We start from the raw sequence: 15011 nt of genomic DNA, 5'->3' as shown, positions 1-15011 counted from the left end.
TTTCGAAAAAGAGGATTCATTTCTGACTACCTGTTTTTTGCCAGGAGGAACAATATGCCAAATGGATGGCAGCCTGTCGGTTAGCAGCTAAGAATAAAACCATGGCAGACAGCTCCTACCCCAGTGAGGTCCAGAACATTCGCTCCTTCCTCACCATGCAGAAGGTCAACTCCGACTCGCAGGTCACCTCCGACACCAACTCAGAGGACATCAACACAAAGTCGCTCGTGTCGACCAGATATCAGAAGAAGTACAAGGTCAAACAGGTAGGGGAACGGCCACACATCACCCCAAAACATGGTGCTCCCTAACTCCCGGTGTTCAGAGGCCACTCTCAACAGCTCGCAATATGGGACGGACAGGACAAGGGTCTGTGATTTCCCCCTGCCTCTCACACACATATAGTGAGGGGACGGACAGGACAGGGGTCTGTGATTCCCCCCCCGCCTCTCACACACGTATAGTGAGGGGACAGACAGGACAGGGGTCTGTGATTTCCCCCTGCCTCTCACACACACGTATAGTGAGGGGACGGACAGGACAGGGGTCTGTGATTCCCCCCCCCCGCCTCTCGCACACGTATAGTGAGGGGACGGGGGTCTGTGTCTGTGATTCCCCCCCCACACACACACAGTGATGGGACGGGGGTCTGTGTCTGTGATTCCCCCACACACACACACAGTGATGGGACGGGGGTCTGTGTCTGTGATTCCCCCCCACACACACACAGTGATGGGACGGGGGTCTGTGTCTGTGATTTCCCCCCCACACACAGTGATGGGACGGGGGTCTGTGTCTGTGATTCCCCCCCACACACACATAGTGATGGGACGGGGGTCTGTGTCTGTGATTCCCCCCCACACACACACAGTGATGGGATGGGGGTCTGTGTCTGTGATTCCCCCACACACACACATAGTGATGGGACGGGGGTCTGTGTCTGTGATTCCCCCCCACACACACATAGTGATGGGACGGGGGTCTGTGTCTGTGATTCCCCCCCACACACACACAGTGATGGGACGGGGGTCTGTGTCTGTGATTTCCCCCCCACACACAGTGATGGGACGGGGGTCTGTGTCTGTGATTCCCCCCCACACACACATAGTGATGGGACGGGGGTCTGTGTCTGTGATTCCCCCCCACACACACACAGTGATGGGATGGGGGTCTGTGTCTGTGATTCCCCCCCACACACACACACAGTGATGGGACGGGGGTCTGTGTCTGTGATTCCCCCCCACACACACACAGTGATGGGATGGGGTCTGTGTCTGTGATTCCCCCCCACACACACACACAGTGATGGGACGGGGGTCTGTGTCTGTGATTCCCCCCCACACACACACATAGTGATGGGACGGGGGTCTGTGTCTGTGATTCCCCCCCACACACACACACAGTGATGGGACGGGGGTCTGTGTCTGTGATTCCCCCCCACACACACACATAGTGATGGGACGGGGGTCTGTGTCTGTGATTCCCCCCCACACACACACAGTGATGGGACGGGGGTCTGTGTCTGTGATTCCCCCCCACACACACACAGTGATGGGACGGGGGTCTGTGTCTGTGATTCCCCCCCACACACACACAGTGATGGGACGGGGGTCTGTGTCTGTGATTCCCCCACACACACACATAGTGATGGGACGGGGGTCTGTGTCTGTGATTCCCCCCACACACACACATAGTGATGGGACAGGGGTCTGTGTCTGTGATTTCCCCCACACACACACACAGTGATGGGTCGGGGGTCTGTGTCTGTGATTTCCCCCCCCACACACACAGATGGGACGGGGGTATGTGTCTGTGATTCCCCCCCCCACACACACAGATGGGACGGGGGTATGTGTCTGTGATTCCCCCCCCCACACACACAGATGGGACGGGGGTATGTGTCTGTGATTCCCCCCCCCACACACACACACACACACAGTGATGGGGCGGGGGTCTGTGTCTGTGATTCCCCCCCACACACACACACACACACACAGATGGGACGGGGGTATGTGTCTGTTATTCCCCCCCACACACACACAGATGGGACGGGGGTATGTGTCTGTGATTCCCCCCCACACACACACAGATGGGACGGGGGTATGTGTCTGTGATTTCCCCCCCACACACACACAGATGGGACGGGGGTATGTGTCTGTGATTCCCCCACACACACACACAGATGGGACGGGGGTATGTGTCTGTGATTCCCCCCACACAGTGATAAGATGGGGGATCTGTACCTGTATGCTTTTAGCTGATTTCCCACATTTCGCCGGTCCACACTTGGGGCTCCCTAAGCCTCAGTGTTTGCCACAGTGTTGGACATGCGGAGCCGAGAGAGGGAGATTATGTACCTGATAACGGGCAAATGGAAACTCTCTCTGGATGGAATCCTCAATAGCTTGATTCAGAGACTCAAACTCGGGGTCACCCAGCTGATCAAAGAAAACAAATCACAAGCTATAACCTTTCAGGGTATTGGTGAGGCCACACCTGGAGCACTGCGTACAGTTTTGATCTCTGTATTTAAGAAGGGATATGCTGGCATTGGAAGCAGTTCAGAGAAGGTTCACTAGGTTGATTCCTGGGATGAAACGGTTGTCTTATTGTCATGTATGTACTTTTGGGATCACTAGCCACTAGTTGGCGTTACTGTTGGAGGCCATTGGGCTGCACACACGTGTGTGAAGCCAAAGTATAAAAGGTCAGCCATTTTGTATATTAGTCACTTTGGGCCTTAATAAAGCAGAGCCAAGGACATACCTCATGGAGTTAAACAGTACTCAGTCTAACAGTTATTGCTTACACAACACTTAAGAGGAAAGGTTGGGCTTGTACTCATTGGAGTTTAGAAGAATGAGAGGTGATCGTATTGAAATGTACAAGATTCTGAGGGGGCTCAACAAGGTAGATGCTGAGAGGATGTTTCCCCTCGTGGGGGGATCTAGAACTAGGGGACATAGTCTCAGAATAAGGGGTCGCCCATTTAAGATGGAGATGAGGAGGAATTTCTTCTCTCAGAGGGTCGTGAATCTCGGGAATTCTCTGCTGGGTCATTGAATATATTTGGGATAGACAGATTCTTGAACTACAGCAGAGTTAAGGACAATGGGGAGAGGGCAGGGAAGTGGAGTTGAGGCCAAGATCAGATCAGCCGTGTGGCCGACTCCTGCTCCTATTTCTTGTGTTCTTATGTTCATGCCTTGCCTCTCGCAGCTAACCCCTCGCATTCTGGAGGCTTATCAGAACATCGCCCAGCTTGCCCTCATGGAAACCAAGATGAAGTTCATTCAAGCCTGGCAGTCGCTCCCGGAGTTCGGTCTGTCCTACTTTGTCGTCAGGTAAAGGGCTTTATTCACCTGAAACCGATTTCAGAAAACGGGAAAACGGGCTGCGATCGCGTCCTCCCAATGCAGCAGGGGGCGTAGCAAGTGGAATCATCACCTGGCCTCATTATAAGTGGGGGGGGGGGGAAAGAACTTGCATTTATATAGCAACCTCAGGACATCCCAAAGCGCTTTACAGCCAATGAAGTAATTTTTTTAGTCACTATTGTAATGTCGGAAACGCGACAGCCATTTTGTGCAGAGTAAGATCCCACGAAGAGGGATGTAATAATGACCCAGATCGTCCATTTTCCTGGTATATGCGTAATTTATTCAGAGCAAGACTGTTGGGTTTGTACACGGCCCCGGGGAGGGGGTGGGGTAGGGGGGGTAGAGACTCTGTTTGATGGCCAGGGCTCCGGGGGTGGGGAGGGGGGATGGGGGGGTGGGGAGAGACTGTGTTGGGTGTACAGGGTCCTGTGGGGGAGAGACTGTGTTGGGTGTACAGGGTCCCGGGGGGGGTGGGGGAGAGACTGTGTTGGGTGTACAGGGTCCCGGGGGGGGGGGGGGGGTGGGGGGAGAGAGACTGTGTTGGGTGTACAGGGTCCCGGGGGGGGTGGGGGAGAGACTGTGTTGGGTGTACAGGGTCCCGGGGGGGGGGGTGGGAGAGAGACTGTGTTGGGTGTACAGGGTCCCGGGGAGGAGAGACTGTGTTTGGGTGTACAGGGTCCGGGGGGGGAGAGACTGTGTTGGGTGTACAGGGTCCGGAGGGGGGGGGGGGAGAGAGACTGTGTTTTGGTGTACAGGGTCCCGGGGGGGAGAGACTGTGCTGGGTGTACAGGTTCCCGGGGGGTGGGGAGGGGGGGATGACAGAGACTGTGATGGGTGTACAGGGTCCTGTGGGGGGTGACAGAGACTGTGATGGGTGTACAGGGTCCCCGGAGGGGGAGGGGGTGACAGAGACTGTGATGGGTGTACAGGGTCCCCGGAGGGGGAGGGGGTGACAGAGACTGTGATGGGTGTACAGGGTCCTGTGGGGGGTGACAGAGACTGTGATGGGTGTACAGGGTCCCCGGAGGGGGAGGGGGAGGGGGGCACAGAGACTGTGATGGGTGTACAGGGTCCCCGGAGGGGGAGGGGGTGACAGAGACTGTGATGGGTGTACAGCGTCCCCGGAGGGGGAGTGGGTGACAGAGACTGTGATGGGTGTACAGAGTCCCCGGAGGGGGAGGGGGGCACAGAGACTGTGATGGGTGTACAGGGTCCCCGGAGGGGGAGGGGGTGACAGAGACTGTGATGGGTGTACAGGGTCCCCGGAGGGGGAGGGGGGCACAGAGACTTTGATGGGTGTACAGAGTCCCCGGGGTGGGAGGGGGAGGGGGGCACAGAGACTGTGATGGGTGTACAGGGTCCCCGGAGGGGGAGAGGGTGACAGAGACTGTGATGGGTGTACAGGGTCCCCGGAGGGGGAGGGGGTGACAGAGACTGTAATGGGTGTACAGGGTCCCCGGGGTGGGAGGGGGAGGGGGGCACAGAGACTGTGATGGGTGTACAGGGTCCCCGGAGGGGGAGGGGGTGACATAGACTGTGATGGGTGTACAGGGTCCCCAGAGGGGGAGTGGGTGACAGAAACTGTGATGGGTGTACAGGGTCCCCAGAGGGGGAGTGGGTGACAGAAACTGTGATGGGTGTACAGGGTCCCCGGAGGGGGAGGGGGTGACAGAGACTGTGATGGGTGTACAGGGTCCCCGGAGGGGGAGTGGGTGACAGAGACTGTGATGGGTGTACAGAGTCCCAGGAGGGGGAGGGGGGCACAGAGACTGTGATAGGTGTACAGGGTCCCCGGAGGGGGAGGGGGTGACAGAGACTGTGATGGGTGTACAGGATCACGGGTCGCCTGGCAAAGCTCGGTACTGATCTGTGACTGTTGGCCACAGGTTCAAGGGCTGTAAGAAGGACGAAGTGTTGGGCATCGCCCCGAACCGACTGATCCGCATTGACTTGAATGTGGGAGATGTGGTGAAGATGTGGCGCTTCAACAACATGAGGCAGTGGAACGTCAACTGGGACATCCGACAGGTACAGGGAGAGAGGGGGGCTCTTGATATTCATTATTGACCTTTTTAGATCAAGAAAGAAAGATTTCCATTTATATAGTGCCTTTCATGACCTCCAGATGACCCAAAGTGCTTTACAGCCAATGAAGTACTATCGGAGTGCGCTCACTGTTGTAATGTGGAAAACGCCAATTTGCGCACAGCAAGCTCCCACACACAGCAATGTGATAATGACCCAGATACTCTGTTTTTAGTGACGTTGATTATGGGGTAAATATTGGCCCCAGGATACCGGGGAGAACTCCCCTGCTCTTCTTCCAATAGTGGCCCTGGGGTCTTTTACATCCACCCGAGAGGGCGGACGGGGCCTCGGTTTAACGTCTCATCCGAAAGATGGCACCTCCGACAGTGCGGCGCTCCCTCAGTACTGCCCCTCCGACAGTGCGGCGCTCCCTCAGTACTGTCTCTCCGACAGTGCGGCGCTCCCTCAGTACTGACCCTCCGACAGTGCGGCGCTCCCTCAGTACTGTCCCTCCGACAGTGCGGCGCTCCCTCAGTACTGACCCTCCGACAGTGCGACGCTCCCTCAGTACTGTCCCTTCGACAGTGCGGCGCTCCCTCAGTACTGACCCTCCGACAGTGCGGCGCTCCCTCAGTACTGCCCCTCGGACAGTGCGGCGCTCCCTCAGTACTGACCCTCCGACAGTGCGGCGCTCCCTCAGTACTGACCCTCCGACAGTGCGGCGCTCCCTCAGTACTGACCCTCCGACAGTGCGACGCTCCCTCAGTACTGCCCCTCGGACAGTGCGGCGCTCCCTCAGTACTAGCAGCGGGGAGTGTCGTCCTTGGTTTTTGTGCTCAAGTCTCTGGAGTGGGACTTGAATCCACAGCCTTCTGACTCGGAGGCGGGGGTGCTGCCCACTGAGCCACGGCTGATTTGAGAAGTGTATTGTGATTCCAAGCACCCATGGGTCAGCTGGTGTGCTCCCAATCCGCACAGACCCGAGTGTTGAGCTTGGACCATAGCAACAGGAAGAGGCCAATCAGTCCCTCCAGCCTGTTCTGACCCTCATGGCCCTTGGTACCTGACCCCAGCAGGGACCAGTGTTTGGGGACTTCAGTTGGTTTCCCCTGGGACAGAGAAAGATTGAGGAAAAAAACATTGTTCAGTAAGATCAACTCTGGGGAAATAAGAATGTCAAACTGAAATAAGGTCCATCGATGGTGTGTGTTCCTCCTCTTTTTGTCATATTTGAGCCTGAAATGAACTTTGGCCAAATATCGGCAGCATGACTAAGACTGCCTATTTCCACCTCCATAACATCACCCGTCCCCCCCCCCCCCCCCCCACCCCCTGCCTCAGCTCATCCGCTGCAGAAACCCTCATCCATACTTCTAGACTTGACTATTCCAAATAACTCCTGGCTGGCCTCCCACATTCTACCCTACGTAAACTACAAGTGATTCAAAACCCGGCTGCCCCGTGTCCGAACTTGCACCAAGTCTGCCCGCTTGAGCATTCTTGATTATAATCGCTCAACCATTGGTGGCTGTGCCTTCTGTTGCCTGGAACTCCCTCCCTAACCCTCTCCGCCTCTCTATCTCTCTCTCCTCCTTCAAGACGCTCCTTAAAACCTACCTCTTTGACCAAGCTTTTGGTCACCTGCGCTAATTTCTCCTTCTGCAGCTCGGTGTCATACTTTTATCTCATAATACTCCTGGGACGTTTCCCTACATTGAAGGCGCTCTATAAATACAAGTTGTTTTTGAAACATATTCACGCAGGGAGTGGCTGAGACAAGCAGATAGGGGCTGAGTCACAGTGCATGGAGAGAAAACAGAGCGAATGCCATATATCGGAGAGAGAGAGAGAGAGACAGACAGAAAAGGAGAGGCTGAACCACAGCAGCAGTAAGCAAGAGACTTACTGAGGGGGGGCCATGTGAATCATAGCCACTGTCAGTGAGGGGGACAAAGCGTCTGATTCAAGACGATGTCACACTCCGACTGATTTACATGCAGTCTGGCACTGAGGTGGGATGAGGTACGCGGAGAAGGTATTGAATTGAGTCAAATGTTTTTCGAGGTTAATTACAGGTTACACCCTTAGCTTGGCTGCTGTACAGAAATTCCAGATAGCTGCTGCACCTCCCTCCCTCACTGCCAGATTGGCTCACAGTCTCGTTTATACAGACTGCAGTTTTACAACAAGAAAAGATTAGTGCCACCCCCACCACTCTCCCCTCGCCCTGGCGTGTCTTAGATATTTTTTTCCACATCGTCTCTGGATTCATTTGAGTTCATGTACTGCGCTGAGCCCCGTGTGTTCACTGAGCCGACGTTACTGGCTGGCCTCTGGCCTGTTGCAGGCTGCCCCCTTCACCTCACTGTGCTCGTCCCTCCTGTAATTGATGGGACCGTGGTCCATCTGAGGGCTAAACCTGGCGCAAAGGGTTTCAAACCACTGATACTCCGAAACCCAAACTTGCACGCTCCTGAACATTGATCAAAAACACGGACCAGCACTCTTAAACACGAACCAACACTCTTAAACACGGACCAACACTCTTAAACACGGACCATAACTCTTAAACACGGACCATAACTCTTAAACACGGACCAGAACTCTTAAACACGGACCAGAACTCTTAAGCACGAACCAAGGGTTAAACGCAGTTCCTGACAGAGCTCACAGAATTAGGCAGCGTTTAGGAAAAGGTGCTCAGCTCAGTCACTATTGAATCTGTTCCCACCGCCCGTTCAGGCAGCGTGTTCCAGATCACAACAACTCGCTGTGTAAAAACATTCTCCTAATCTTCCCCCCTGCCCCTCCCCCCCCTCCACACTCTGGATTCTTTGCCCACGATCTGAAATCTGTGTCCTCCGGCCAGTGGAAATGTATTCATTTATTTTCCGGGAGTTTAATTTACACGTTCAATCGTTGTATGTCCTCAGGTCGCGATTGAGTTTGACGAAAACATCAACATCGCCTTCAGCTGCCTGACGGCCGACTGCAAAATCGTCCACGAGTACATCGGTGGTTACATCTTCCTGTCCACCCGTGCCAAGGACCAGAGCGAGATCCTGAACGAAGAACTCTTTCACAAACTAACGGGCGGACACGAGGCCCTTTGAGTCAGGACCCAGTCAGTCCATCGCCGGGGGCAGGAGGACACTGTTATACGTCACAGAACTAAAAAAAAAGCTTCGTGTAGTAAAAGAAAAATAATAGGTCCCTCCCCCCCCCCCCCCACCCTCAACCTTGAATGCTAACTGAATTAATATCGCTGGCCCAGCAAGCTGAACACAATAGCTTCAACAATGCGAAGGAAGGGCTCCCTTGCATGTGCATGTCTGTACATCCGAGGGTTGGTTTAGATACTTCTTAATGGCCGTCACTGGGAGCGGTGCAGGCATGTGCAGTTATCACTTAACAATTGTTTGAAACCTTTTCCCTCCTCACCTGCCTCTCGTATCAATGTGTCCCGAATGAGGGTTATTCATCCTGTTCGCTCCTTCTCACCTTTCCCTCCACTTCCCCATCTCTCTCCTTTTTCCTCTCTTCCCCTTCCAGTTTCCCCTCTTCTGCACCAGCCCCCCGCCTCCCTGCCCCCGCTTCCTTCTCTCGTTTCCCTCTCATCTTATCTCCTCTCCCCCTTCCGCACAGGATTGTACAGCACAGAAGCAGGCCGTTCGGCCCGAATGGTCCTCCGCTGATGTTTATGCTCCACACGAACCTCCTCCCAGCCCTCTACATCTGGCGCTATCTACTCTTCCACATACTCACGCGCTCTCTCTTCCCTCTTCTTCAGAGACCAGTAATACAACAGTGAAACAGGTCACTAACCGGCTGCCTCATAGTTTTCTTTGACCCTGGCGGCCAGACACGCAATGACATTCGTCTGCGAGCAACCAGCTTGCGTTGTTGGAGAAGGGGACACCCTTGCCTGTGGGGATGGGGAATCAGTCGTTCTCTGCCTCAGTCACACAGCGAGCGACAGCTGTCACTAGCCACGGGCCCTGTGTTGGGTTAATGTCTCAAAATGCGAGGGAGCCGGACTTCGCCCGACTCAAGGTCTTGCTCAGCGAGAATTGGCGTTCGCACTGTGTCCGGAAGACGCGAATCCCAGTCGGTATTTAGCTCCACTTTCTGGTGCAGACAAGGAGCTGGTCCATGAGGGTGGTGGGGAAGAGCAGCAAGGAGGCCCGGAGGCCAGAAGGTGCAAGAACGTTGAGCAGTCAAGGATCGATTGGCAAGGTGCTCCATGCAACTCAGAGAATCACTTGGATTCTCCGCCACTGGAGGGAAACTTGCCTCCTGGTGGATGGATTGGATTGAGGATGGTCGTGGAGAGGGCTGAAGATGACCACCTTGTGTTTGAGGTTAATGAGCCCAGCGTGTGAGGGGCTGCCATTCATACCAATGACTCCAAATAAGTAGGTATCTGATCTTAGTGTAGAGATCCAATGGACCCAAACCCCTTCCCATTCACTCCCACTGTACACAATCCCAATGGACCCAAACCCCTTCCCATTCACTCCCACTGTACACAATCCCAATGGACCCAACCCCCTTCCCGTTCACTCCCATTGTACACAATCCCAATGGATCCAAACCCCTTTCCATTCACTCCCACTGTACACAATCCCAATGGACACAAACCCCTTCCCATTCACTCCCATTGTACACAATCCCAATGGACCCAAACCCCTTCCCATTCACTCCCACTGTACACAATCCCAATGGATCAAACCTCTTCCCATTCACTTCCAATGGATCCAAACCCCTTCCCATTCACTCCTACTGTACACAATCCCAATGGACCCAAACCCCTTCCCATTCACTCCCATTGTACACAATCCCAATGAGGATGGAAAACTGTGGAAATTAATTGTGTTTACCGGTAGGATTTGCAGACTCAGAGCTGAAAATTCACATTTTGGTTTGGATCAAACTTCGGCTCTGTACTCACTTAAGGAAGACTCCTTGCCCACAGGGAGCCGAGGGGAGGGGACCTGTTTGTGACTGAATCCGTCCTTACCTGGCTCTGACCTCGGCTGCAGTTCTGTGAATCATGGCTCCGTTAGCGTTCTCACTTCTCATTTTGAAATGGGAACATGTTGCAGTGTCCTAGCCCTTCACGTCGCAACTGAACATGGAAGCACGCTTCTCGTTGGAAAACCAGAGTCATTGGCCAGCTCGTGAGGTTCAACAGCCTGAAGGTACAAGAACAGCTTTGTGTGAAGGAGTTGAGAAATCTCAGTGACGCTGATGTATATAACACGCACTTCATAACCGGGTACAGACAGAGAAAGCACTGGAGCATTTTAAACACACAGTTTTTATATTCCTTTTTAATTCAAACTAATCAGTTGTATTTATGCAATAAACTATTTTTGTTTTGCCTCGTGTTTCGGTTTATGGTGTCTGTTTAAAGTTTAACCCCTCCCATTGAAGCCTATCCCTCTACCCTAACTCTCCCATCGAAGCCCATCCCTCCAGTACCCTAACTCTCCCATCGAAGCCCATCCCTCCAGTCCCCTAACTCTCCCATCGAAGCCCATCCCTCCAGTCCCCTAACTCTACCATCAAAGCCCATCCCTCCAGTCCCCTAACTCTCCCATCGAAGCCCATCCCTCCAGTCCCCTAACTCTCCCATCGAAGCCCATCCCTCCAGTCCCCTAACTCTCCCATCGAAGCCCATCCCTCCAGTCCCCTAACTCTCCCATCGAAGCCCATCCCTCCAGTACCCGAACTCTCCCATCGAAGCCCATCCCTCCAGTACCCTGACTCTCCCATCAAAGCCCATCCCTCTAACCTAAGCGAATGATACTTGAGGGGTTGACTGTGAATGGGCAATGGCAGACATTTAGAGACTGTATGGATGAACTACAAAAATTGTACATTCCTGTCTGGCATAAAAATAAAAAAGAGAAGATGGGTCAACCGTGGCTATCAAGGGAAATCAGAAATAGTATTAAAGCCAAGGAAGTAGCATACAAATTGGCCAGAAATAGCAGCGAACCCGGAGACTGGGAGAAATTTAGAACTCAGCAGAGGAGGACAAAGGGTTTGATTAGGGCAGAGAAAATGGAGTATGAGAAGAAGCTTGCAGGGAACATTAAGACGGATTGCAAAAGTTTCTATGGATATGTAAAGAGGAAAAGGTTAGTAAAGACAAACGTAGGTCCCCTGCAGTCAGAATCAGGGGAAGTCATAACGGGGAACAAAGAAATGGCAGACCAATTGAACAAGTACTTTGGTTCAGTATTCACTAAGGAGGGCACTAACAACATTCCGGATATAAGAAAGGTCAGAGGGTCTAGTAAGGAGGAGGAACTGAGGGAAATCCTTATTAGTCGGGAAATTGTGTTGGGGAAATTGATGGGATTGAAGGCCGATAAATCTCCAGGGCCTGATGGACTGCATCCCAGAGTACTTAAGGAGGTGGCCTTGGAAATAGCGGATGCATTGACAGTCATTTTCCAACATTCCATTGACTCTGGATCAGTTCCTATCGAGTGGCGGGTAGCCAATGTAACCCCACTTTTTAAAAAAGGAGGGAGAGAGAAAACAGGGAATTATAGACCGGTCAGCCTGACATCGGTAGTGGGTAAGATGATGGAATCAATTATTAAGGATGTCATAGCAGCGCATTTGGAAAGAGGTGACATGATGGGTCCAAGTCAGCATGGCTTTGTGAAAGGGAAACCATGCTTGACAAATCTTCTGGAATTTTTTGAGGATGTTTCCAGTAGAGTGGACAAGGGAGAACCATTTGATGTGGTATATTTGGACTTTCAGAAGGCTTTCGACAAGGTTCCACACGAGATTAATGTGCAAAGTTAAAGCACATGGGATTGGGGGTAGTGTGCTGACATGGATTGAGAAATGGTTGTCAGACAGGAAGCAAAGAGTAGGAGTAAATGGGTACTTTTCAGAATGGCAGGCGGTGACTAGTGGGGTACCGCAAGATTCTGTGCTGGGGCCCCAACTGTTTACACTGTATATTAATGATTTAGACGAGGGCATTAAATGTAGTATCTCCAAATTTGCGGATGATACTAAGTTAGGTGGCAGTGTGAGCTGCGAGGAGGATGCTATGAGGCTGCAGAGCGACTTGGATAGGTTAGGTGAGTGGGCAAATGCATGGCAGATGAAGTATAATGTGGATAAATGTGAGGTTGTCCACTTTGGTGGTAAAAACAGAGAGACAAACTATTATCTGAATGGTGACAGATTAGGAAAAGGGGGGGTGCAACGAGACCTGGGTGTCATGGTACATCAGTCATTGAAGGTTGGCATGCAGGTACAGCAGGTGGTTAAGAAAGCAAATGGCATGTTGGCCTTCATAGCGAGAGGATTTGAGTACAGGGGCAGGGAGGTGTTGCTACAGTTGTACAGTGCCTTGGTGAGGCCACACCTGGAGTATTGTGTACAGTTTTGGTCTCCTAACCTGAGGAAGGACATTCTTGTTATTGAGGGAGTGCAGCGAAGGTTCACCAGACTGATTCCCGGGATGGCAGGACTGACCTATCAAGAAAGACTAAATCAACTGGGCTTGTATTCACTGGAGTTCAGAAGAATGATAGGGGACCTTATAGAAACGTTTAAAATTCTGATGAGTTTAGACAGGTTAGATGCAGGAAGAATGTTCACAATGTTGGGGAAGTCCAGAACCAGGGGTCACAGTCTAAGGATAAGGGATAAGCCATTTAGGACCGAGATGAGGAGAAACTTCTTCACCCAGAGAGTGGTGAACCTGTGGAATTCTCTACCACAGAAAGTTGTTGAGGCCAATTCACTAAATATATTCAAAAAGGAGTTCGATGTAGTCCTTACTACTAGGGGGATCAAGGGGTATGGCAAGAAAGCAGAAATGGGGTACTGAAGTTGCATGTTCAGCCATGAACTCATTGAATGGCGATGCAGGCTAGAGGGGCCGAATGGCCTAGTTTCTATGTTTCTAACTCTCCTATTGAAGCCCATCCCTCCAGTACCCTAACTCTTTCATCAAAGCCCATCCCACCAGTACCCTAACTCTTTTATCGAAGCCCATCCCTCCAGACCCCTAACTCTCTCCCATCGAAGCCCATCCTGTTGTGTATGGAGAAAGAGTTAGACTGAACACTGTGAGCTCAAAGTAAAGTGTGACCTTTGTGTTTTATTGCAGGTCTCCAGAGTCCCTCTCCAACCTGTGTAGCCTCAAATACTGTGCTCCCAAGGGATTATGGGGTCTCCTGGGATGAGCCCACTGGTGGCTGTACAGAGTAAATACAAGTTTACATATGTAACAACACTCCCGACCCCCCACCCGCCCCCAAAGTCAATAGTGTAACTATTTACAATGTGAGTCGATCTGGGGTCCTTCTTGCCCTGGTTGATCATCTCGGTGTGAAAGCTGGTGTTGTTGAATCATTTCTTGAGCCCTCGCTGGGCTGCTGTACAGCTGACCTTGCTGGGCTGCCTGGTGTGTTGGACCCTGCTGGGCTGCTGTGGATGATGGGTTCTGCTTCGTGGTCAACCATGGTGCCGGCTGCCACTGGTGTGTATGTTGGGGGATCAAAAAAGGTAGGGTCCAAGGTGTGTTGCTCAGAATAGTCCGTGAATCTGAGTTTGATTTGGTCCAAGTGCTTCCGGTGAATGAGTCCATTTGAAAGTTTGACCCGAAACACCGTGCTCCCCTATTTGGCCACAACAGGGCCGGGAAGCCACTTGGGACCTTGTCCATAATTTTAATACAAATAATTGATTTCTATCTCGCGTGACACATTTGCGCTATCATGGTATGCACTTTGTTGAAGCCACCTGCTCTCTACCTGTTCATGTAGAGCAGGGCGAACTAACGAGAGCCTTGTCTTAAGTGCTCTTTTTATGAGCAGTTCAGCAGGTGGGATCCCAGGGAGTGAGTGGAGTCTCGTGCGGTAGCTAAGCAGGACTCGGGATAGGCGAGTCTGCAGGGAGCCTTCAGTTACCCTCTTCAAGCCTTGCTTGATGGTTTGCACTGCTCTCTCTGCCTGACCATTGGACGCTGGTTTAAACGGGGCAGATGTGACATGGTTGATCCCGTTACGGGTCATGAATTCTTTGAACTCAGCACTGGTAAAACGTGGCCCATTGTCACTCACCAGGACATCGGGTAAGCAGTGAGTGGCAAACATGGCTCGAAGGCTTTCAGTGGTGGCAGCGGACGTGCTAGCCGACATTATCTCACATTCAATCCACTTGGAGTACGCATCTACAACCACAAGGAACATTTTACCCAAGAACGGGCCTGCATAGACAACGTGTATCCTAGACCACGGTTTGGAGGGCCAAGACCATAAACTTAGCGGCGCCTCCCTGGATATATTGCTTAACTGCGAGCATGTATTACATCTGTGAACGCAGGACTCTAAGTCCGCATTGATACCGGGCCACCACACGTGGGATCTGGCTATCGCTTTCATCATTACGATGCCTGGGTGGGTCATTGATGAAGGTGTTTCTTGGGGATCACTACTCGATTGCCCCACAGAAGGCAGTCTGCCTGTATAGACATTTCATCTTTGCGCCACTGGAACGGCTTTATCTCTTCCTGCATTTCCACTGGAACACTGGACCAGTTCCCATGAAGCACACGGC

The 15011-nt window shown here is 52.4% G+C and overlaps 1 protein-coding gene across 3 annotated transcripts in view; it reads left to right on the top strand.

Moving 5' to 3' along the window:
* Positions 1–10857, top strand: part of LOC139239425 (fermitin family homolog 3-like) — a 65670-nt gene extending 54813 nt beyond the window's left edge. For all 3 annotated transcript variants that reach the window (XM_070868153.1, XM_070868151.1, XM_070868152.1), the window contains 4 exons: positions 45–266; positions 3220–3344; positions 5267–5408; positions 8342–10857. In XM_070868153.1, coding sequence (XP_070724254.1) covers positions 45–266; positions 3220–3344; positions 5267–5408; positions 8342–8521 — 669 coding nt within the window. In that variant the 3' untranslated portion in view covers positions 8522–10857. The remainder of the gene's footprint in view (positions 1–44; positions 267–3219; positions 3345–5266; positions 5409–8341) is intronic.
* Positions 10858–15011: the final 4154 nt, after the last annotated feature.

Source organism: Pristiophorus japonicus, chromosome 27 (assembly GCF_044704955.1).
Source record: "Pristiophorus japonicus isolate sPriJap1 chromosome 27, sPriJap1.hap1, whole genome shotgun sequence".
Taxonomy (NCBI): Eukaryota; Metazoa; Chordata; class Chondrichthyes; family Pristiophoridae; genus Pristiophorus; species Pristiophorus japonicus.
Note: the sequence above shows the minus strand (reverse complement) of the source record. Positions and strands in the feature narration are given on the sequence as shown.